The sequence below is a fragment of the Oncorhynchus clarkii genome, chromosome 4 (genome assembly GCF_045791955.1).
Source record: "Oncorhynchus clarkii lewisi isolate Uvic-CL-2024 chromosome 4, UVic_Ocla_1.0, whole genome shotgun sequence".
In the NCBI taxonomy this organism is placed as follows: Eukaryota; Metazoa; Chordata; class Actinopteri; order Salmoniformes; family Salmonidae; genus Oncorhynchus; species Oncorhynchus clarkii.
The window spans coordinates 56,471,981-56,497,542 of record NC_092150.1 but is presented as its reverse complement, the minus strand read 5'-3'; the positions used below and the strand labels follow the sequence as shown (position 1 = coordinate 56,497,542).

Below are 25,562 nucleotides of genomic sequence, written 5' to 3'. Positions count from 1 at the left end.
TTGCTATCTGGAATCACAAAAACACCTAGCCTCCAGAATCACAACAACACATGGCCTTCTTCCCCATTGAAGCGTGCGCAATGTTTTTGTGACGTCTATAACGTGTTGTGTTCTATGTTGTCATTAATCTTGTATGTATCCGTCACCACAAAAAGTTCCCCCTCAGCCCACATAAAAAATAGTACCGTTTACTAAAGAATACTATTGTACTTCCAATTGAATTCTGTAGTAAACTGTAGAATTCTATACTCCACACTAGTGTCCCTTGATATAGTCCTTCTCTATGTGATATGCCATGGGTAATATACATTTTTATAGTTTACTTCGCTACTTGAATCATCTCTCTCCGCTCTTCCGCTCCGTGCCACTCTCTACACAGGCCTAGCAACGCCCCCTGTCACTCAAGGAGCGCATTTGATGTTCCTCAACCAAGAGACACTTGCGGTCAGTCTGCATGGTCAATGCAGCACATGCAACAATGTTGATGACAATGATGCCGTTTTCTCTTTGCTTCTTAATATAAATCCACTAGTTCTATAATGACACTGTTAGTTTGTGTTTCTTACACCAGCAAACAACTAGTTTGCCTTTTCTTAGCAAGTTGCCCTAAATCTTGTGAGATGCTAATTGTTAGCCGCTAATGCTAGTAGCTAGCTAATAAATGTACTGAGTAAGAGCAAACGTACCTAGCTAATTGTTAAGAGAATTATATTCTCAATGTTCATAAACTGAACTTCAATTGAACTACTCGGTCTGCTACCAAGAATTTATAAGATTCTTGTTGAAATGAAACAGACAAGAGGCCAGTCTACAATAGTCAGCAACGTTTATTTACGAGAGCCAATCATATCATGTACATTAGTTTATATATCACACATAACGTCATAAGTGTCCCTCCTCTTCTATGACAATGCTTTATAACACAAGTTTATTCCAACACATACATTGCTTATCATATCCTGCCACATGTTACACAATCTACTGCAAGCCTAACGGTTTCTCGCCCCCCAGGGTGGGGACGAGAACTCTATCCTGTTATCAGTTCCACTATGGTCACAAGTTGTCTGTCACAAGTTGTCTGTCAACAGTTCCTCTTTTCCTATGCACAAACATTCAAATCATTATACAGAGACAGGGTAGAATTCTGTTAGTTATAGTCCTATCATAACTTTAAACTTATACATAATTTAGTCATTATACATAAAATTCATAACACTAATATAGCCTGATAATACCAGTGATGGTGTAGACCTAAATCAGCATGTTTGTGCAACAGTATCTTCTAAATCAAAAAGGAATATGCAAAGCAAGAATATTTTAGCTACATGAAGTAGCTAAGATAACATGCAATGTAGCCAAAGCTTATAGGTTCCCCTAGGAAACACTTATCAACACTTTAGTTCCTACCCTGTCACAATAACTCATCCCTGGCATTTTAATTTGTTGTCATCTCAATCAACACTATTCAAAATGCCCACTGTTATATTCTATCTATAGAATTGCAATAGTCATTCTATTTCCATGATTCCAACAGTTTTGCTTTAATTCACAAGTCAAATCACAGTTGCAACATTTGGTTTAAAATAAGTCCTTAGATTATTTGCCCATATCGTGCAGCCCTACATGACAGTGTGGAAATTATCTCAATTGAGCAGTGGTGGAAAGTGCATATGTAAAAATACTTTCAAGTACTACTTAAGTCTTTTTTCTTTTTGCATCTTTACTTTACTTATTTTTGACAACTTTTACTTCACTACATTCCTCAAGAAAATACTGTACTTTTTACTCCATACATTTTCCCTGACACTTAAAAGTTACATTTTGAAAGCTCAGCAGGACAGGAAAATGTTCCAATTCGCGCACAAGAGAACATCCCTGGTCATCTACTGCCTCTGATCTGGAGGACTCACTAAACACATATGCTTTGTTGGTAAATTAGGTCTGAGTATTGGAATGTGCCTCTGGCTATACGTAAATAAAAACAAGACGGTGTGATCTGAAATTAATTATTTATAGTTTTTACTTTTGATACTTAAGTACATTTTTATCAATTACATTTACTTTTGATACTTAAGTATATTTAAAACAAAATACTTTTACTCAAGTAGTATTTTCCTGGGTGACTTTTGAGTAATTTTCTATTAACATATCTTTGCTTTTACTCAAGTATGACAATTTGGTACTTTTTCCAGCACTGAAATTGAGTTCAGGAAATGCAGAAATTTGTTTTGGTTGAAGTTAGGGCTGGGCGATATGGCCTAAAAGTAATATTAAAAAAATAAAATAAAAGATTTTTGGACGATTCACGATATATATCTCAATTTCTTGTTTTTCTCTAAACAAATCAAAAAAGGCCATGACACAATTCTTAATTGAATTTTCTTTATTAAAATAAACAAATATACAAAGCCTCGAGGCCTATTTGTGAAAAACAAATGAACTCCACACATCTATTCTTTTTTTTTTTAGGAATGTTTGACTACTAGCTGTTTGAATATGTACTTAATATAATCATTTTGTTTGAAAATATGTTAATTTGTTATGATTTAAAACAGCCTGTGGTTATTTGCTTTTGGATTGGCAGAGTGATACAACTACTAACACCTTAGCTTACAGCTGGCCTGAACATCACTTTTTTTGAATGCACTTTAATTAGCCTGTGCCCAAAGCACTGCAGGCGGGTCCAGTTGTTCAAGCGCAATGCTTTTATCATGTTGCTCCCGCTGTCAGTTGTCATGCAGTTGTCAATATCGTCCATACATATTTTTTATCTCGCTACACCAAATGCGATAACGACACACAGGCTAAAATATCAAAACAAACTCTGAACCAATGACATTAAATTGGGGACAGGTCGAAAAGATGTATGGCAATTTAGCTAGTTAGCTTGCACTTGCTAGCTAATTTGTCCTATTTTGCTTGCTTGCTGTTGCTAGCTAATTTGTCCAGGGATTTAAACACTGAGTTGTTATTTTACCTGAAATGCACAAGGTCCTCTACTCCGACAATTAATCCACACCTAAAACGGCCAGCCGAATCGTTTCTAGTCATCTCTCCTCCCAGGCTTTTTCATCTTTGAATTTATATGGTGATTGGCATCTACACTTTCATACTATTACCACGACAACCGACAAAACATTTCGTCTTTCAATCACCTACGTGGGTATAATCAATATGGAGATGGCACGTGGGTGCCTGCTTCTATAAACCAATGAGGAGATGGGAGAGGCAGGACTTGCAGTGCGATCTGCGTCAGAAATAGGAATGACTTCTATTTTAGCCCTTGGCAACGCAAACGCCCGTTGGTGTGGGTGCAATAATTGAATAACATGGATTTCTAAATTTATTTTGCGACGCAAGCAACGTGTCCGGTCTGGTCAGCATGTTAGTCTCACGCATTCCTCCCATTCCACCGTGTGTTTCAGTTGCAGGTGATGGAAGAGTTTGGTTGTGCTGTTGCTTTTCGTAACAATTGTCTTTTGACACATTTTGCACAGGACATTCGTTTGCTGAATATCAGACCTCTTAAACCCGAACCACTTCCATATTACTGAAAACATTTCTGCCCTTTTTGGGGGTGATTTCATCCTCGAGAGGCTGAGCTGCAAGCATTTCGCTACACTTGCATTAACATCTGCAGTATTAACATCTGTGTATGTGACCAATAACATTTGATTTGATTTGAGCTGGCTCCCTCACTTCTCCGGCATGGTTACGATTTGTGAAAGGCTGTCTAAGATTGTGATTGGTGGATAACCTCTGCACGTGTTGGCACGCAATTGGGACATGATTCAACATTGGGCTGACAGAGAAGAGACCGTGAGATGCTGCATTTGTAAAACGTTACAACATTATAACATAACCTCGATTCTTGCGATAGAGGCTTTTTCCATATCGCACTAAAACATAAACTCAAATATATCGAGGAAAAAAAACTTGATATATCGCCCAGCCCTAGTTGAAGTTGATTTGAACAGTATAAAACAATCATAATGGAGAAAGACCCATTGAAATCACTTAGAATGTATGTGTTGCCACCCTAGGATCACTCACTACTCGTATAGCAAATGTAGAACTTTTATTATTAAAACACTAAAATACTGTCCAATGTTTTTAAAATACTGTGATATAATATTTTGGCCATATCGCCCAGCCCTACTAGACAGTCTAATGTACTTGTCCTCTTGGTCAGTTGTGCACCGGGGCCTCCCACTCCTCTTTTTATTCTGGTTAGAGACAGTTTGCGCTGTTCTGTGAAGTGAGTAGTACACAGCGTTGTACGAGATCTTCAGTTTCTTGGCAATTTCTCACATGGAATAGCCTTAATTTCTCAGAACAAGAATAGACTGACGAGTTTCTGAAGTCTTTGTTTCTGGCCATTTTGAGCCTGTAATCGAACCCACAAATGCTGATGCTCCAGATACTCAACTGGTCTAAAGAAGAACAGTTGTATTGCTTCTTTAATCAGAACAACAGTTTTCAGTTGTGCTAACATACCTTCAAAAGAGTGTTCTAATGAATTAGCCTTTTAAAATGATAAACTTGGAATAGCTAACACAACGTGCCATTGGAACACAGGAGTGATGGGTTGCTGATAATGGGCCTCTGTATCCCTATGTAGATATGAAAATTTACAACATTAACAATGTCTACACTGTATTTCTGATAAATTTGATGTTATTTTAATGGACAAATTTTTTTGATTTTCTTTCAAAAACAAGGACATTTTGAAGTGACCCCAAACATTTGAACGGTAGTATGTCCATTTTACTGTGGTTAAAATTAATTAAAATGTTGATGGTAGTATGATAAACTACAGAAAGTATACATTTATCAAGTTTGACATTTCTATGTTAACTTTTTGAAAATACTAATTAATGGACCAAAATGCTAACAAATCTCAAAATGGATAGGTAGATGCAAAAATGTCATTTCAGCCTGTGATGCCTGGCCTTTACAAGAGTACACCAAAATTACTTCTTAGATCAGTTACTTCCACTAGATACTTTTGGTCATTTCGTGTATGTGGACTCCTGCTTGTCAAATGTTTAATTCCAAAATCATGGGCATTAATATGGAGTTGGTCCCCCCCTTTTACTGCTATAACAGCCTCCACTCTTCTGGAAAGGCTTTCTACTAGACGTGGCTTGCTTCCAGTCAGCCATGAGCATTAGTGAGGTTGGGCACTGATGTTGGGTGATTTTTAGGTCTGGCTCTCAGTCGAGGTTCCAATTCATCCCAAAAGTGTTCCATGGAGTTGAGGTCCGGGCTCGGTGCAGGCCAGCCAAGTTCTTCCACACCGATCTTCAACAAACCATTTCTGTATGGACCTCTCTTTGAGCACGGGGCATTGTCATGTTGAAACAGGAAAGGGCCTTCCCCAAACTGTTGCCACAAAGTTGGAAACCCAGGATCATCTAGAATGTCATTGTATGCTGTAGCGTTAAGATTTCCCTTCACTGGAACTAAGGGGCCTAGCCAGAACCATGAAAAACAGCCCAGACCCTTACTCCTTCGTTTGCTTGTGTGGCGTACCACTTCACGGCTGAGCCGTTGTTGCTCCTAGACGTTTTCACTTCACAATAACAGCACTTACAGTTGATCGGGGCAGCTCTAGCAGGGCAGAAATTTGAGGACTTGTTGGAAAGGTGGCATCCTATGACTGTGCCATATTGAAAGTCACTGAGCTCTTCAGTAAGGCCATTCTACTGCCAATGTTTGGCTATGGAGATTGCATGGTTGTGTGCTCGATTTTATACACCTGTCAGCAACGGTGTGGCTGAAATAGCCAAATCCACAATTTTGAAGAGGTGTCCACGTACTTTTATTTATTTATCATTGCAACGGTTGGATAATTTGAAGAATCTCAAATATAAAATAGATTTTGATTTGTCTAACACTTTTTTGGTTACTACATGATTCCATATGTGTTATTTCATAGTTTTGATGTCTTCACTATTATTTACAATGTAGAAAATTGTAAAAACCCTTGAATAAGTAGGTGTTCTAAAACTTTTGACCAGTTGTGTAGATGCTTAATTTAGAGTTATTTATGCAACTATAGTTGTGATACAAACGTTAGGCTATATGTTTAATTTTTTTTTAAAACATTCTAAGGCCGCATGATGCAACTCTAATGATGATCTGAAAAAGTCACATGAAAGGCATGAGCTCTGCTTTGTTTGTTGCGTAGGCTGTACATACTTCATCCATCTCTCATTCCCAATTTGACAAGCACTTGATAATGCCTCGAATTTCCCAGCGGCACACCCCTAGTGTGGCCGTAATGCCTTTCGCGGCCAATGGCCGCTGTGCCCTTGGGCTGAATATAATAATTATAATTCTCGTCTCGCGGCTGTTCCGAAGCACCTCTCACTCACTCAGCTGTGTGGTGCTAGGGCAAAAACCAAAATGTGCACCCCTTAGGGTCATGAGGACCGAGTTTGGGAAACCCTGGCCTAGAACCTGTCTAAAGTTTAGATGTTACAATTGTAATAAAAAATATACATTTTTGCTAAGGTGTTGTCTCATCCGTTGCATTGCTCAGAACTGTTGACCCAACTCAATAGGTGGTCTGTCACGAACCTGTCTTATGTTCTGGTGTCCTCATTAAACAGTAATTGGCGTAGTCTGGTAGTTTTGCCATTTTAGCTAATCCTAGTCTGCAGGTGTTATTACAATATACTAGTCACGTATGCAAAAGCACTACAGTGAATACTAGTGTACTACAGTCAGATTTGCAAAAACACTACATTGAGTACTTAAAAAAATGTTTTTACCTTAATTTATACAGGTTTTTCTCATTGAGATAACGTCTCTTTTCCAAGAGAGACCTGGTCCAATAGCAGCAGGGGTAGCATACTACAGTCATCTGCAAAAACACTACATTTAATAGTACAGTAGTCTGTAAACGTCTGTAAAAACACTACAGTGAATACTGTAGTATAGTATTTTTTCAGGCGGGAGAAAATAAATGTTATTTGAATTGAATTGAATGACTATTTGTTTGCAGGTGATTGAGGCCCTGCTGAACGTAGACAGGTTGTTGGGATTTCTAATGGACGGCCTGAAACAGAAGAACCTACACCACTGTGTCAACCTGGTGCTCCTGTCTGACCACGGTGAGCAGTGTTGCCACAACACACAGTCAGATCACACTGTACACAGACAGTACTGTATTAGTCTGTGGTCTCTGCGATCAAAAGTAGAATCGGCATCCTTAATTTATGCACAGCATTCAGATTAATGGTAGATACTGTAGGATGGGAAAGTGAAGCAAGGGAGGCAGAGGAAATTGATTAATTTAATGTCTTTTGACGTGAAAGATAAGTGTTGAAGTACTTCATTTTATGGCTCTGCTGTAAATCTGAAGTGATGCAATCGTGAGCATCTGCTACTCCTCAAAATGAAAGAGGTCTAGGGAAGAAAAGATGAAGTAAAGATTCTCCTCCATTCCTTAGTGAACCATAAAAGCAATGAGCTCATATCGCAAGTCGGTATCTGCCAGGAGAATGATGACAAACATCCCCAAGCTATGATATAATGGCTACATTACTGTCCTCATAACCTAGTAATCCACTATCAAACTTGCTTATGGAGTTATTTTAATTTACATGCACCAGCTTTTATTGTACTAGTACTAGTAGCACAAATGACATGGCACTTAGCATCATAGTCAATATTTGCATATTATCACAAGATCCACAATATTTTTGTAGAACTCTTCCATATTACGGCGGCAGGGTAGCCTAGTTGGACTAGTAACCGGAAGGTTGCAAGTTCAAACCCCCGAGCTGACAAGGTACAAATCTGTCGTTCTGCCCCTGAACAGGCAGGTAACCCACTGTTCCTAGGCCGTCATTGAAAATAAGAATTTGTTCTTAACTGACTTGCCTAGTTAAATAAAGGTAAAAAATGTTTTTTACCATATTGCCCTCGAAGCTATAGCCTCTGCTTTAGGTCCCTCCATTGTGGGAGTGTTTGAATGTTTACTGTCAGCCATACATACTCAGCTTTTGCTGAGACCTAGCACCTGTTGCGTGGAAATCACATGCCAGAGTGGAAACCGTTGAAAAACAAGGTCAGTGTGAACGCTGGAACACCATGACTGTGAGCTGAGCGTGAATAAGCCAGGGAGGTTCACAGAGTAGAGGTCTGTGAAGAAGATGCTCGCAACATCTGCATTACATGTGACGTGTCTAGTCTTGTAATTATGTGTGTAAAGGATGAGCCGATAGCTGCTGGCCGCTCAACTGGCCTTGTAATAAGGTCCACGTTGCAGGGTTGTAATTTTGATGTTGGGTTTGTTGGTTGGTTATATACAGCATATGGGAATATCCTTTTATTTAGGCTTTTATCACAGATGCATTGATCTTTGGGTTATTTTTAGTCATGAAAAGGTTGTCGTTTTCACATCTGCTTTTGAAATTGATTGATTATGAAATGAGGATGGAATCCTAGTATCAATAGTCAGTGTAAACAATTTCAAGTAAATAGTATGCTGACATACTGTATATGAACTTCCTCTGTTGCAGCTTTATTCTCTCTTTGAAATCTGGTACAGATAAGACCGTGGGATTATGGAGCCGTTTGAAGTCCTATACTGTCGTTTATTGTCCTACATTTCTCTCTGCTTGTTTCTCCTATTGCTCTGACTGCCCAGTTGCCAGGAACAGCAATACAAACAACAGCGACTGTTTCTTTACTGTTGACGTGTGTGTGTGTGTGTGTGTGTGTGTGTGTGTGTGTGTGTGTGTGTGTGTGTGTGTGTGTGTGTGTGTGTGTGTGTGTGTGTGTGTGTGTGTGTGTGTGTGTGTGTGTGTGTGTGTGTGTGTGTGTGTGTGTACTGTAATTGCAGGAATGGAGGAAGCTTCCTGCAAGAAGGCTGCATTCGTGAACTCGTACCAGGACAACGTGGATGACTTCACTGTCGTCCAAGGCCCTGCTGCACGAATCCGACCCAAGAGAGTCCCTGAAGACTTCTACTCCTGTGAGTTTTTGTTGATGATAGCGTGTCACTTCCAACTGTCTTCCTACCCTTACATTGCAATGCCATCCAGTGTTACAGCTGGTTCCAATTTGCTTCCTTCCACTTGGCCCTTACCCTTTGATAATATATAACAAGATGGAGCCGATAGACATGGTCGCCCTGTTCATGGCTCCTAAGCAACTTTGCATTACGTATTGTTTTTTGTCTTATTTCTCACCTTTATTAGCTCAGAATGTCCTTTGCATTATTACAGTGCCTTGCGAAAGTATTCGGCCCCCTTGAACTTTGCGACCTTTTGCCACATTTCAGGCTTCAAACATAAAGATATAAAACTGTATTTTTTTGTGAAGAATCAACAACAAGTGGGACACAATCATGAAGTGGAACGACATTTATTGGATATTTCAAACTTTTTTAACAAATCAAAAACTGAAAAATTGGGCGTGCAAAATTATTCAGCCCACTTAAGTTAATACTTTGTAGCGCCACCTTTTGCTGCGATTACAGCTGTAAGTCGCTTGGGGTATGTCTCTATCAGTTTTGCACATCGAGAAACTGAAAATTTTTCCCATTCCTCCTTGCACAACAGCTCGAGCTCAGTGAGGTTGGATGGAGAGCATTTGTGAACAGCAGTTTTCAGTTCTTTCCACAGATTCCCGATTGGATTCAGGTCTGGACTTTGACTTGGCCATTCTAACACCTGGATATGTTTATTTTTGAACCATTCCATTGTAGATTTTGCTTTATGTTTTGGATCATTGTCTTGTTGGAAGACAAATCTCCGTCCCAGTCTCAGGTCTTTTGCAGACTCCATCAGGTTTTCTTCCAGAATGGTCCTGTATTTGGCTCCATCCATATTCCCATCAATTTGAACCATCTTCCCTGTCCCTGCTGAAGAAAAGCAGGCCCAAACCATGATGCTGCCACCACCATGTTTGACAGTGGGGATGGTTTGTTCAGGGTGATGAGCTGTGTTGCTTTTACGCCAAACATAACGTTTTGCATTGTTGCCAAAAAGTTCAATTTTGGTTTCATCTGACCAGAGCACCTTCTTCCACAAGTTTGGTGCGTCTCCCAGGTGGCTTGTGGCAAACTTTAAACGACACTTTTTATGGATATCTTTAAGAAATGGCTTTCTTCTTGCCACTCTTCCATAAAGGCCATATTTGTGCAATATGCGACTGATTGTTGTCCTATGGACAGAGTCTCCCACCTCAGCTGTAGATCTCTGCAGTTCATCCAGAGTGATCATGGGCCTCTTGGCTGCATCTGTGATCAGTCTTCTCCTTGTATGAGCTGAAAGTTTAGAGGGACGGCCAGGTCTTGGTAGATTTGCAGTGGTCTGATACTCCTTCCATTTCAATATTATCGCTTGCACAGTGCTCCTTGGGATGTTTAAAGCTTGGGAAATCTTTTTGTATCCAAATCCGGCTTTAAACTTCTTCACAACAGTATCTCGGACCTGCCTGGTGTGTTCCTTGTTCTTTATGATGCTCTCTGCGCTTTTGACGGACCTCTGAGACTATTACAGTGCAGGTGCATTTATACGGAGACTTGATTACACACAGGTGGATTGTATTTATCATCATTAGTCATTTAGGTCAACATTGGATCATTCAGAGATCCTCACTGAACTTCTGGAGAGAGTTTGCTGCACTGAAAGTAAAGGGGCTGAATAATTTTGCACGCCCAATTTTTCAGTTTTTGATTTATTAAAAAAGTTTGAAATATCCAATAAATGTCGTTCCACTTCATGATTGTGTCCCACTTGTTGTTGATTCTTCACAAAAAAATACAGTTTTATATCTTTGTTTGAAGCCTGGAATGTGGCAAAAGGTCGCAAAGTTCAAGGGAGCCGAATACTTTCGCAAGGCACTGTATATACAGCCAGAAATAACTTTGGGATATTAGAGCGACGGTAACTCACCGGCATGTCGATCAGAAATATGACTTTCCTGAATTGGTTTCTTCATTCGTACCGCCCCCCCCCCCCCCCCCCCCCTTATCCCAGAGACCGCTCCAAGACAGCCGGCGGAGACGAGGTAGTCCGACCCTCATACCACCCACCGCTTCCGAGTATATTGGAATCGTATAGTAACCAAAAAAGTGTTAAACAAATCAAAATATATATATTTGTTTATAGTTGAGATTCTTCAAAGTAGCCACCCTTTGCCTTGACAGCTTTGCACACCCTTGGCATTCTCTCAACCAGCTTCAAGGAGTAGTCACCTGGAATGCAGTTCAATTAACAGGTGTGCCTTGTTAAGTTAATTTGTGAAAATGACTTTCTTCTTAATGCGTTTGAGCCAATCAGTTGTGGTGTGACAAGGTAGGGGTGGTATACAGAAGATAGCCCTATTTGGTAAAAGACCAATTCCATATTATGGCAAGAACAGCTCAAATAAGCCAAGAGAAATGACAGTCCATCATTACTTTAAGACATGAAGGTCAATCAATCCGGAACATTTCAAGAACTTTGAAAGTTTCTTCAAGTGCTGTCACAAAAAATCCATCAAGCACTATGATGAAACTGGCTCTCATGAGGACCGACACAGGGAATGAAGACCCAAAGTTATGTTGCAGAGGTTAAATTCATTATAGTTACTAGCCTCAGAAATTGCAGCCCAAATAAATGCTTCAGGGTTCAAGTAACAGACACATCTCAACATCAACTGTTCAGGGAAGTCTGCGTGAATCAGGCCTTCATGGTCGAATTGCTGCAAAGAAACCACTACTAAAGGACACCAATAATAAGAAGAGACTTGCTTTGGCCAAGAAACACGAGCTATGGACATTAGACCGGTGGAAATCTGTCCTTTAGTCTGATGAGTCCAAATTTGAGATTTTTGGTTCCAACTGCCGTGTCTTTGTGAGACACAGAGTAGGTGAATTGATGATCTCCGCATGTATGGTTCCCACCGTGAAGCATAGAGGGGGTGTGGGGTACTTTCTGTGATTTATTTAGAATTCAAGGCACACTTAACCAGCATGGCTACCACAGCATTCTGCAGCGATACGCCATCCCATCTGGTTTGCGCTATCATTTGTTTTTCAACAGGACAATGACCCAAAACACACCTCAAGGCTGTGTAAAGGCTATTTGACCAAGAAGGAGAGTGATGGAGTGCTGCATCAGATGACCTGGCCTCCACAATCACCTGACCTCAACCCAAATTGAGATGATTTAGGATGAGTTGGACCACAGAGTGAAGGAAAAGCAGCCAACAAGTGCTCAGCATATGTGGGAACTCTTTCAAGACTGTTGGAAAAGCATTCCAGGTGAAGAGAATGCCAAAGTGTGCAAAGCTGTCATCAAGGGAAAAGGTGGTTACTTTGAAGAATCCCAAAAATTAAATATATTTTAATAGTTTAAACACTTTTTGGTTATGTGTTATTTCATAGTTTTGATGTCTTCACTATTATTCTACATTGTAGAAAATGGCAAAAATAAAGAAAAATCCTTGAATGAGTAGGTGTCAACTTTTGACTGGTACTGTATGTGGCAGGGACTCTAGACAATATCGGATTATAAAGGGGAAAACCAGCCACATCGCGGACACTGACGTCTTCATCCCACACAAGCTAAACCCCTCCTTTGCCCTCTTCGAAGGAAACACAGTGTCGCCGATGCAGGCCACCACCCCTCTCGTGGATTGTGAGCTCTCGTTCTCCGTACCGACGTGAGTCAGACATTTAAGCGTGTTAACTTTTGCAAGGCTGAAGGCCTATTAGGGGTGGGCGGTATCCAGATGTTCATATTGTCATACCGTCCTTCTCTCACCCCGGGATATACGATATTACTGGTTTAGGACACAAGGGGGTGCCAAATAAAGCAAAAAAGCCCGGTATACAGCCCAACCCAAATCCCTAGCCCTGTCCTCAGAGCATGTGCAGACCAGCTGGCTGGAGTGTTTACGGACATATTCAATCTCTCCCTATACCTGTCTGTTGTCCCCACTTGCTTCAAGATGTCCACCATGCTCCGTAGCATTCACTTCTGTCATGAAGTGCCTTGAGAGGCTAGTTAAGGATCATATCACCTCCACCTTATCCAACACCCTAGACCCACTGTAATTTGCATATCACCCAAATAGATCCATGGACAACGCCATCGCAGTGCCCTATACTATCTGGACAAGAGGAATTCCTATATAAGAATGCTGTTCATTCATTACAGCTCAGTCTTCAACACCATAGTACCCTCTAAGCTCTGGGCCTTGTGTTGGAACTCCGCCCTGTACAACTGGGTCCTGGACTTCCTGACAGGCTGCCCCCATTTGGTGAGGTAGGAAACAACACCTCCACTGTGCTGATCCTCAACACAGGGGCCCCACAAGGGTGTGTACTCATCCACCCTCCTGTACTCCCTGTTCACCCATGACTGCATGGCCATGCACGTCTCCAACTCAATCATCGAGTTTGCAGACGACACAACTATGGTAGGCCTGATTACCAACAATAACGAGACAGCCTACAGGGAGGAGGTGAGGGCCCTGGTGGAGTGGCCCAGTAAAATAACCTCTCCATCAACAAAACAAAGGAGCTGATTGTGGACTTCAGTAGGCAGCAGAGGGAACATGCCCCCATTCACAACGACGGGTCGCAGTGGAGAAGGTGAAAAGCTTCAAGTTCTTTGGCATACACATCACTGACCATCTGAAATGGTCCACCCACACAGACAAGTGTGGTGAAGAATGGCGCAACAGCGCCTCTTCAACCTCAGGAGGCTAAAGAAATGTGGCTTGGCCCATAAGACCCTCAAACTTGTAAAGATAGAGAGCATCCTGTCGGGCTGTATCACCGCCTGGTACGGCAACTGCACCATCCGCAACCGCAGGGCTCTGCAGAGGGTGGTGTGGTCTGCCCAACACATCGCCGGGGGCACACTGCCTGCCCTCTAGGAAATCTACAGCACCCAGTGTCACAGGAAGGCCAAGAAGATCATCAAGGACCTCAGCCACACAAGCCTTGGCCTGTTCACCCCACTAGGTCAGTACATGTGCCTCAAAGCTGGGACAGAATCTGTTTTTCAGTCTCTCAATCTCAAGGCCATCAAACTGATAAATAGTCACCACACCCACAAATCAACTGCTAAATAGGTGTATGCGACCAATACAATTTGATGTTTGCAGATCTGTAAGCAATTTTAAATCCCTCTGTCTAAAAATTTGAATCTAGGCCTCCCGGGTGGCACAGTGGTCTAAGGCACTGCTTCGCAGTGCTAGCTGTGCCACCAGAGACTCTGGGTTCGAGCCCAGGCTCTGTCACAGCCAGCCGCGACCCGGAGTCCAATGGGGTGGCGCACAATTGGCCCAGCGTCGTCCGGGTTAGGGAGGGTTTGGCCGACAGGGATATCCTTGTCTCGTCGCACACTAGCGACTCCCTGTGGCGTTTCCTCCGAAACATTGGTGCAGCTGGCTTCCGGGTTGGATGTGCGTTGTGTCAAGAAGCAGTGCGGCTTGGTTGGGTTGTGTTTCGGAGGGCGCATGGCCTCTCCCGAGTCCGTACGGGAGTTGCAACGATGAGACAAGACTGTAACTACTAAAAATGTATTTTTTTAAATCTCTCTCTCTCTGTTTGAGCAGAGATGAAATCCACTTAGTGAAAACTAAGACACTCAGACCTTCCAGATCTGCAAACATAAGAACGTTGGGGCCAAGGGGAAGGCGTAAAAAATGTTTTGGGACGGGGAATGACCCTTGGGTTAACAACCGTGTCTGTTTTCATTCCCTCAGTCGACTATGAAGGCCTGGTGAAGAATCTGTCGGTATGTGAAGTATTCGTGCCCCATTGATTCCTGTGTTCATAGGATGAATTGAAAATTATCTGCTTGCCTTACCTCATGTCAGACAGGCCCCTTCATTGACTCTCCACTCTCCTCTTGCTGTGCGTTTTGAAGTGCAGGATCCCTGACCAGCCCATGAGGCCCTACCTAAAAGAGCACCTCCCCAAACGGATGCACTTCGCTAACAACGTGCGCATCGAGAGGGCCCATCTCTACATGAAACCTGGTTGGCAGGCAGCACTGTATGTCAAAATCCAGCGATATATTATTTTCTGTTTCTCTTTGTCTTTCTCTGAAGTCTATGCCTGATTCTCTGAAATCCCTTACCCCACTATATGTGTTATGTTTTCTTAAAACAGGACATTTTAGAGTGATCACAGAACCTGAACTGCACTTTTGGCTTTACTCTGGCATTAAGCCACAGTAACTGTTACTGTTTACTAACCTAAGTAAATAAGTACCCTTTCAAAGTTGCTTGAGTTAGCCTACTCATCACGGCTCAATTTAATCCGTACTGATTAGAACTACTTGTGTCCTCCACTTTAAACTTTGTGCCGACATGCACTTGTCCCTACATGCACTTTGAAAGTAGTTACAGGTACTGGCAAAATGTCATCCCACTTTATATTTCCTGCTTGTTAGGTTCAACTGTCTGTTGCAAAGAGACAATATTCGACAAGACGACTTGGAAACAATGACCCCTGAAATTTTCAACAGCTGCCACAAATTATAAGTGATAGCTTGTCTTATCTTAACAGAATGCTTATTAACATACCAGAAATTAGATGTGGGCAAAGTGGTTGCCATGGACACATGATTTGTTTTTTGCCAATGTTTGGGCAGAATTTAGGGATTTCTGAAATGGGAACGGAAAGCTTTTTCCTGTTGATCAGGTTGCCACAACTGAGGATTTGAGAGGCTATTTTAGTTTGGTTGGTTTATACAGCTGTCCAATTGATAATCCCTCTATTTGAGTGTTGTATACACACTGTATGGCAGATGTACACTGAGTGTACAGAACACCTGCTCTTTCCATGACTTACAGTGCCTTGCAAAAGTATTCATCCCCTTTGGCGTTTTTCCTATTTTGTTGCATTACAACCTGTTATTTGAAATAGTTTGTATGTGGAGTTCATGTAATGGACATACACAAAATAGTCCAAATTGGTGAAGTGTAATGAAAAAAATAACTAGTTTCAAAAAATTCAAAAAAATACAAAACAGAAAAGTGGTGCGTGCATATGTATTCACCCCCTTTGCTATGAAGCCCTTAAATAAGATCTGGTGTAACCAGTTACCTTCAGAAATCACAGAATTTGTTAGATTGCACACAGGTGGACCTTATTTAAGTGTCACATGATCTGTGTGTGTGTGTGTGTATGTATGTGTATATATATATATATATATATATATATAACTGTTCTGAAAGGCCCCAGAGTCTGCAACACCACTAAGCAAGGGGCCCCACCAAGCAAGCGGCACCATGAAGACCAAGGTGCTCTCCAAACAGGTCAGGGACAAAGTTGTGGAGAAGTACAGATCAGGGTTGGGTTCTAAAAAAAATATCTGAAACTTTGAACTTCCCAAGGAGCACCATTAAATCCATTATTAAAACATGGAAAGAATATGGCACCACAACAAAACCGCCAAGTGGGGGCCACCCACCAAAACGTACGGATCAGGCACGGAGGGCATTAATCAGAGGCAACAAAGAGACCAAAGATAACCCTGAAAGAGCTGCAAAGCACCACAGCGGAGATTGGAGTATCTGTCCATAGGACCACTTTAAGCCGTACACTCCACAGAGCTGGGATTTACGGAAGTGGCCAGAAAAAAAGCCATTGCTTAAAGAAAAAAAATAAGCACACGTTTGGTGTTCACCAAAAAGCACGTGGGAGACTCCACAAACATATGGAAGAAGGTACTCTGGTCAGATGAGACTAAAATGTAGATTTTTGGCCATCAAGGCAAACGCTATGTCTGGCGCAAACCCAACACCTCTCATCTCCCTGAGAACACCTACCCCACGGTGAAGCATGGTGGTGGCAGCATCCTGTTGTGGGGATGTTTTTTATCGGCAGCAACTGGGAAACTGGTCAGAATTAAAGGAATGATGGATGGCGCTAAATACAGGGAAATTCTTGAGGGAAACCTGTTTCCAGAGATTTGAGACTGAGATGGAGGTTCACCTTCCAGCAGGACAATGTCCCTATGCATACTGCTTAAGCAACACTTGAGTGGTTTAAGGGAAAACATTTAAATGTCTTGGAATGGCCTAGTCAAAGCCCAGACCTCAATCCAAATGAGTATCTGTGGTATGACTTAGATTGCTGTACACGCGGAACACATCCAACTTGAAGGAGCTGGAGCAGTTTTGCCTTGAAGAATGGGCAAAAATCCCAGTGGCTAGATGTGCCAAGCTTATAGAGACATGCCCCAAGAGACCTGCAGCTGTAATTGCTGCAAAAGGTGGCTCTACAAGTATTGACTTTGGGGGGGTGAATAGTTATGCATGCTCAAGTTTTCTGTTTTTTTTGTCTTGTTTGTTTCACAATAAAAACTATTTTGCATCTTCAAAGTGGTAGGCATGTTATCAAATGATACAAACCGATCGATTTTAATTCCAGGATGTAAGGCAACAAAATAGGAAAAATGCCAACCGGTTGAATACTTTCGCAAGCCACTGTAGACTGACCAGGGGAATACAGGTGAAAGCTATGATTCTTGCTACCATGTTGTTGTCATGTGTTGCTGCCATGCTATGTTGTCGTCTTTAGGTCTCTCTTAATGTAGTGTCGTGTTGTCTCGTCGTGATGTAGGGTGCAACTCAATATCAGGAAGCGGTTCCTAATGTTTTTTTACACTCCGTGTATAACTCTGTGGAGGTGGTTTGTCCTTTCTATGAATGTGATAATGGTTTTTCATCTCTTTCTCCACAGCCAGCCTAAAGAAATCAAGTACTGCAGTGGTGGATTCCACGGCTCGGATAACGTCTTCAAAAACATGCAGGTCAGGGGAAGGGGAGGGGAGAAGGATGTCAGCTGATACAGTGTGAAATTACAGCAGTGAATTGAAAACTTTGCATTTTTTGTTTTTGCCTTAGTATACACACCTGGTTTAAATCGGCAAAGCTTGCGGATGAGTTGCTCATTTGAATCCGCTGTATATTGCTATGGCAAAAACAAAAATCTGTGCCCCTTTGGGTCCCCAGGACCAGGATGAATTAACACTGCACGATCCACGCAATTTTTATTTGGACGTGACAAGGTTCTATGATGAAAGTACTACAGAGGTAGCCTAGCCTGGTCCCATATATGTTTGTGCTCTCTTGCCAACTCCTATGGTCATTATCATGCCAAATGTTCCAAACAGATCTGGGACCAGGCTACTACTGAGGAGCCTCAGTTGGTTGAATTATGTCGGAGATTCTTTAGGTTAAATCAAGCTATTGTTGCTGAACCCAGAGGGAACATAGAGTTGAGTGGGAAGTTTACATATACTTAGGTTGGAGTTATTAAAACTAGTTTTTCAACCACTCCCTAAATTTATTGTTAAAGTTTTGGTAAGTCGGTTAGGACATCTACTTTGTGCATAACTCAAGTTTACATACACTAAGTTGACTGTGCCTTTAACTTCTTGCGTCGAGCAATCCCGTATCCGGGAGCGTAATCATAGCCTCAAGCTCATTACCATAACGCAATGTTAACTATTCATGAAAATCGCAAATGAAATGAAAGAAATATATTCACTCACAAGCTTAGCCTTTTGTTAACAACACTGTCATCTCAGATTTTCAAAATATGCTTTTCAACCATAGCTACACAAGTATTTGTGTAAGAGTATTGATAGCTAGCATAGCATTAAGCCTAGCATTCAGCAGGCAACATTTTCACAAAAACAAGAAAAGCATTCAAATAAAATAATTTACCTTTGAAGAACTTCGGATGTTTTCAATGCGGAGACTCTCAGTTAGATAGCAAATGTTCAGTTTTTCCAAAAATATTATTTGTGTAGGAGAAATCGCTCCGTTTTGTTCATCACGTTTGGCTAAGAAAAAAAAACGAAAATTCAGTCATTACAACGCCAAACTTTTTTCCAAATTAACTCCATAATATCGACAGAAACATGGCAAACGTTGTTTAGAATCAATCCTCAAGGTGTTTTTCACAATTCTATTCGATCATAAATAATTCGTGGCAGTTGGGTTTCTCCTCGGAAGCAAATGGAAAAATACACGCAGCTGGAGATTACGCAATAATTGCGAGGGAGGACACCAAGCGAGCACCTGGTAGATGTAGTGTAAAATGGTCAATCTTCCAATGATATGCCTACAAATACGTCACAATGCTGCAGACACCTTGGGGAAACGACAGAAAGTGTAAGCTCATTCCTGACGCATTCACAGCCATATAAGGAGACATTGGAACACAGCGCCTTCAAAATCTGGGGCATTTCCTGTTTGAAATGTCATCTTGGTTTCGCCTGTAGCATCAGTTCTGTGGCACTCACAGATAATATCTTTGCAGTTTTGGAAACGTCAGAGTGTTTTCTTTCCAAAGCTGTCAATTATATGCATAGTCGAGCATCTTTTCATGACAAAATATCTTGTTTAAAACGGGAACGTTTTTTTATCCAAAAATTAAAAGAGCGCCCCCTATATCGAAGAAGTTTTAAACAGCTTGGAAAATTCCGGAAAATGATGTCCTGGCTTTAGAAACTTCTGATAGGCTAATTGACATAATGAGTCAATTGGAGGTGTACCTGTGGATGTATTTCAAGGCCTACCTTCAAACCCAGTGCCCCTTCTCTTGACATCATGGGAAAATCAAAAGAAATCTGCCAAGACCTCAGAAAAAAATATTCAAGTCTGGTTCCAAACACCTGAAGGTACCACGTTCATCTGTACAAACAATAGCACGCAAATATAAACACCATGGGAGGAAGGAGCCGTCATACCGCTCAGGAAGGAGACGCGTTCTGTCCCAGAACAACAGCAAAGGACCTTGTGAAGATGCTGGAGGAAACGGGTACAAAAGTATCTACAGTGGGGCAAAAAAGTATTTAGTCAGCCACCAAGTGTGCAAGTTCTCCCACTTAAAAAGATGCACATGGGGAAATGTCCTCTGGTCTGATGAAACAAAAATAGAACTGTTTGGCCATAAAGACCATCTTTATGTTTGCAGGAAAAAGGGGGAGGCATGCAAGCCGAAGAACGCCATCCCAACCGTGAAGCACGGGGGTAGCAGCATCATGTTGTGAGGGTGCTTTGCTTCAGGAGGGACTGGTGCACTTCACAAAATAGATGGCATCATGAGGGAAGACAATTATGTGGATATATGAAGCAAGATCTCAAGACATCAGTCAGGAAGTTAAAGCTTGGTCTTTCAAATGGACAATGACCCCAAGCATACTTCCACAGTTGTGGCAAAATGGCTTAAGGACATCAAAGTCAAGGTATTGGAGTGGCCATCACAAAGCCCTGACCTCAATCCTATAGAACATTTGTGGGCAGAATTGAACCTGACTCAGTTACACCAGCTCTGTCAGGGGGAATGGGCCAAAATTCACCCAACTTATTGTAGGAAGTTTGTGGAAGGCTACCCGAAACATTTGAACCAAGTTAAACAATTTAAAGGCGATGCTACTAAATACGAATTGAGTGTATGTAAACTTCTGACCCGCTGGGAATGTGATGATATAAATTATTCTCTCTATTATTCTGACATTTCACATTCTTAAAATAAAGCGGTGATCCTAACTGACCTAAGACAGGGAATGTTTACTAGGAATAAATGTCAGGAATTGTGAAAACTGAGTTTAAATGTATTTGACTAAGGTGCATGTAAACTTCCAACTTCAACTGTATATGCTTTTATGAAAAGATCAGACCATCTAGACTGACTCCCCCCAGACTGAGCCTTAGTAAGTCTCTCCCAAAATAGTTCCCTGTCCTTCCATTTGGGTTATGTTATTTTCCCATGGTTAGATTTCTCCTACTTGCAAGTCTCTCCCAAAATAAGCCCAATGAAATACCATCACCTATAACAGTACAATGTCCTCCCATTCGGGTTGTGTTGTTGTGCCAGAGACATTTTTACCATGTTAGGTTTTACTCGATTTCTCCCTGGCATCTCCTTGTTCGTTTTTAGGATTTGTCTGTGTATGTTTCCGGCCTTAGAAAATCTTTCCCAAAATAAGCCAATATCATCACTTTAAACAGTATGCTTTGTTCCCTTTTGGGTTGTATTGTTACGTGGTCACGCCTGGAATGTGTTGTCGTTATTATTATCCCTGCGACTTTACTCACTCCTCTAAAAAAAAAAAAAAAGTATTTAGTCAGCCACCAATTGTGCAACTTCTCACACTTAAAAAGATGAGAGAGGCCTGTCATTTTCTTCATAGGTACACTTCAACTATGACAGACAAAATGAGAAAAAAACATCCAGAAAATCACATTGCAGGATTTTTTTATTAATTTATTTGCAAATTATGGTGGAAAATAAGTATTTGGTCACCTACAAACAAGCAAGATTTCTGGCTCTCACAGACCTGTAACTTCTTATTTAAGAGGCTCCTCTGTCCTCCACTCGTTACCTGTATTGATGGCACTTGTTTGAACTTGTTATCAGTATAAAAGACACCTGTCCACAACCTCAAACAGTCACACTCAACTCCACTATGGCCAAGACCAAAGATCTGTCAAAGGACACCAGAAACAAAATTGTAGACCTGCACCAGGCTGGGAAGACTGAATCTGCAATAGGTAAGCAGCTTGGTTTGAAGAAATCAACTGTGGGAGCAATTATTAGGAAATGGAAGACATACAAGACCACTGATAATCTCCCTCGATCTGGGGCTCCACACAAGATCTCACCCCGTGGGGTCAAAATGATCACAAGAACGGTGAGCAAAAATCCCAGAACCCAACGGGGGGACCTAGTGAATGACCTGCAGAGAGCTGGGACCAAAGTAACAAAGCCTACCATCAGTAACACACTACGCCGCCAGGGACTCAAATCCTGCAGTGCCAGACGTGTCCCCCTGCTTAAGCCAGTACATGTCCAGGCCTGTCTGAAGTTTGCTAGAGAGCATTTGGATGATCCAGAAGAAGATTGGGAGAATGTCATATGGTCAGATGAAAACAAAATATAACTTTTTGGTAAAAACTCAACTCGTCGTGTTTGGAGGACAAAGAATGCTGAGTTGCATCCAAAGAACACCATACCTACTGTGAAGCATGGGGGTGGAAACATCATGCTTTGGGGCTGTTTTTCTGCAAAGGGACTAGGACGACTGATCCGTGTAAAGGAAATAATGAATGGGGCCATGTATCGTGAGATTTTGAGTGAAAACCTCCTTCCATCAGCAAGGGCATTGAATGAGTGGTTTCGTAAGAAGCATTTCAAAGTCCTGGAGTGGCCTAGCCTGTCTCCAGATCTCAACCCCATAGAAAATCTTTGGAGGGAGTTGAAAGTCCGTGTTGCCCAGCAACAGCCCCAAAACATCACTGCTCTAGAGGAGATCTGCATGCAGGAATGGGCCAAAATACCAGCAACAGTGTGTGAAAACCTTGTGAAGACGTACAGAAAATGTTTGACCTTTGTCATTGCCAACAAAGGGTATATAACAAAGTATTGAGAAACTTTTGTTATTGACCAAATACTTATTTTCCGCCATAATTTGCAAATAAATTCATAAAAAATCCTACAATGTGATTTTCTGGAATTTCTTTCCTCATTTTGTCTGTCATAGTTCTAGTGTACCTATGATGTAAATTACAGGCCTCTCTCATATTTTTAAGTGGGAGAAGTTGCACAATTGGTGGCTGACTAAATACTTTTTTGCCCCACTGTATGTGGGGGGAAATTCTAACTAAATGAGATGGTTAAGATGTTAATGGGGGACTTTGAGCAGTTCTGGAACGGATCCGGCTGACATTTGTGTACAAAGCGCTCTGAACGTCGTAGGGTCCCTTGCCTTTATACAGTGCCTTCGGAAAGTATTGAGACCCCTTGACTTTTTCCACATTTTATTATGTTACAGCCTTATTCTAAAATGTATTACATTAAAAAATGTCCTCCTCATTCTACACGCAATACCCTATAATGACAAAACAAAAACATTCAAAAATAATCTAAAAATAAAAAATATACCTTATTTACCTTTTGCTATGAGACTCAAAATTGAGCTCAGGTGCATCCTGTTTCCATTGAACATCCTTGAGATGTTTCTACAACTTGATTGGAGTCCACCTGTGGTAAATTCAATTGATTGGACATGTTTTGGAAAGGCACACACCTGTCTATATAAGGTCCCACAGTTGACAGTGCATGTCACAGCAAAAACCAAGCCATGAGGTCAAAGGAATTGTCCGAAGAGCTCCAAGACAGGATTGTGTCGCCACAGATCTGGGAAAGGATACCAAAAACATTTCTGCAGCATTGAAGGTCCCCAAAGAACACAGTGGCCTCTATTATTCTTAAATGGAAGATGTTTGGATCCTCCAAGAGCTGGCCACCCGGCCAAACTGAGTAATCGGGGAGAGGTCAGGGAGGTGACCAAGAACCTGATGGTAACTCTGACAGAGTTCCTCTGGAAATGGGAGAACCTTCCAGAAGGACAACCATCTCTGCAGCACTCCACCAATCAGGCCTTTATGGTATAGTGGTCAGCCACTCCTCAGTAAAAGGCACATGACAGCCCCGCTTGGAGTTTGCCAAAAGGCACCTGAAGACTTCAGTGGCGGATGGTGACTTGAGAAATTTCGGAGTATGGGAGACCACGGTATAGGCACAGAACGCATGGAGACAAGTGTCTTTCAAATGTCGTCAAATAATTTTAACCTAAAGCATTTAATAAAGACATTTATGGTACAATATTATGGGGAAGGGATCACAGCAGTGATTGCATGAGGGAGGGTATGAGTTAAGGTGTTCAGAGGCTTGACTTCAGTGCAGGACAGGATTTGATTGGGAAGACAAAAAACAATTACACAACACACTACACAGTTAGACAAAAGAGCTAAGAATGAGTTAGTCCAAGCAAGGAGTAAAATCATTGATGTGTAATAATGTGATTGTGTATGTGATTGACTCTACATATAGTAATGAGGGAAAATTGACAGGTCTACTCAGTGCTTGGAGAGGGAACATTCAATGTGCCAGTGGATGAGAAGGTGCATGAGACATGGCTTCAGTTCATGTCAGGAGAACGTTGACAATGGTAGTGGAGTGGTCATCACCTCTTAATCCATGGGACCTAGCTGTAAATACAAATAGCAGATACATTCCATTACAGCTGTGCCATCGTAGGTTTGGGCACGAGTTTCTCAATGAAGTTAAACTCCGACATCTCAAAATTCATAAAGTCAAACACAGACTGCGCATCTCACCCATTTGACACCTCAAAGTAGCCCAAGACTCATTCCTGAATAAAGCCCTGTTCATCTACATACCTGACAATAACTGTCAACTGCAAGCAGACTGGTGGCACCATAGGTCCCAGAACAGTGGGGAAATTTTTACCCCCTGGGGCCTGGAGTTTTTTTCCTTAGTTAGTTTTTTCCTTATGTTAACATAACTAGGAAAACTCTGGACCCTATAATGTATGACAGTGATTAATCAGTTGTAAAAAGTTTTATATGGGCTATGTTGGGACTGGTTTTTCCTAATCATTAATGAACCCATTCAAACTGCAGCTACCTTATATTTGTTCATATAAATTATATTTAGACTAGATCAGGAGGGGGATTTCCTCTACCCAGACACATAGACAACAACTGATAGACAATAGAACTCACAGGGCTGAGCTTGCGTTATGCATGTTTGCATCATTCTGGCCTATGCAACTGTAGGCCTTAAAACATTTACTCACATCTGTCGTCACAATTATGTTGATTTGATTAATTTTAGCTTAAAATCGTATAGGCAGCCTAGCCAACCCAATTTTGAATATAATCAACATTTGATCACATTCACATTTTTTCCTGACACACAAATGGACTATAAATTACCAATTAGTTACCCTGACCAGACGGACTGGGCGCATAGGCTGTATGCAGCTGCTCTTATTAGTAGTCTACAGTTGATCAGATGGAAAAATTCTCATTTTCATCCCATACAGCATGTCAGATTTCTAATGTTTAGGTATAGCCTAGGCTGCTGCAACATTTGTCATGAGTTTTTGCGTGTCTGTCCGGAGGGATTGTGTTATCTTTGCAAAATAAATACCGGATCAAAGTGGAAAGCCTACTTCAGCGCACGCGGGGGGAAAAATGCACTGCGTCAACCTCTCTCTTTAATCTCATTTTTAATGGATGATATGATTGTAGCTATCAAATCATTAGGAATTATTTTCGACATCCCAGAAAAGACAATCAAAAGTTCAAGATGTTCAGCAAGTAAGGCATCGTAACGTGCAATTACCTCTGCAAGTTGATTGTTATTGCCCTTGTTGGCGGAACTTGCTCCTTCGTCGTGTCCTCTAAAAGCAAGTTCTTGCATGCCTAAAAACGCAGTGGCGTTGATAAGCTGCTTCAAAACATTGCTGCGTCTTCTTACTTTCTTGTGTTGCGCAGTTCAAACCCGCAGACCTTCGTCATAATCGATGCAGCTTGACTCGGATGTGGGCATTTACAGTGCCTTGCGAAAGTATTCGGCCCCCTTGAACTTTGCAACCTTTTGCCACATTTCAGGCTTCAAACATAAAGATATAAAACTGTATTTTTTTTAAAATTTTGCACGCCCAATTTTTCAGTTTTTGATTTGTTAAAAAAGTTTGAAATATCCA

General features: G+C 41.4%; 1 protein-coding gene across 2 annotated transcripts in view; it reads left to right on the top strand.

The window, feature by feature from the left end:
* Positions 1–25,562, top strand: part of LOC139406972 (ectonucleotide pyrophosphatase/phosphodiesterase family member 1-like) — a 76,116-nt gene that overhangs the window by 27,972 nt on the left and 22,582 nt on the right. For both annotated transcript variants that reach the window (XM_071150192.1, XM_071150191.1), the window contains exons 12-16: positions 7,013–7,121; positions 8,858–8,989; positions 14,725–14,756; positions 14,889–15,016; positions 17,714–17,783. In XM_071150192.1, the coding sequence (XP_071006293.1) occupies positions 7,013–7,121; positions 8,858–8,989; positions 14,725–14,756; positions 14,889–15,016; positions 17,714–17,783 (471 nt within the window). The remainder of the gene's footprint in view (positions 1–7,012; positions 7,122–8,857; positions 8,990–14,724; positions 14,757–14,888; positions 15,017–17,713; positions 17,784–25,562) is intronic.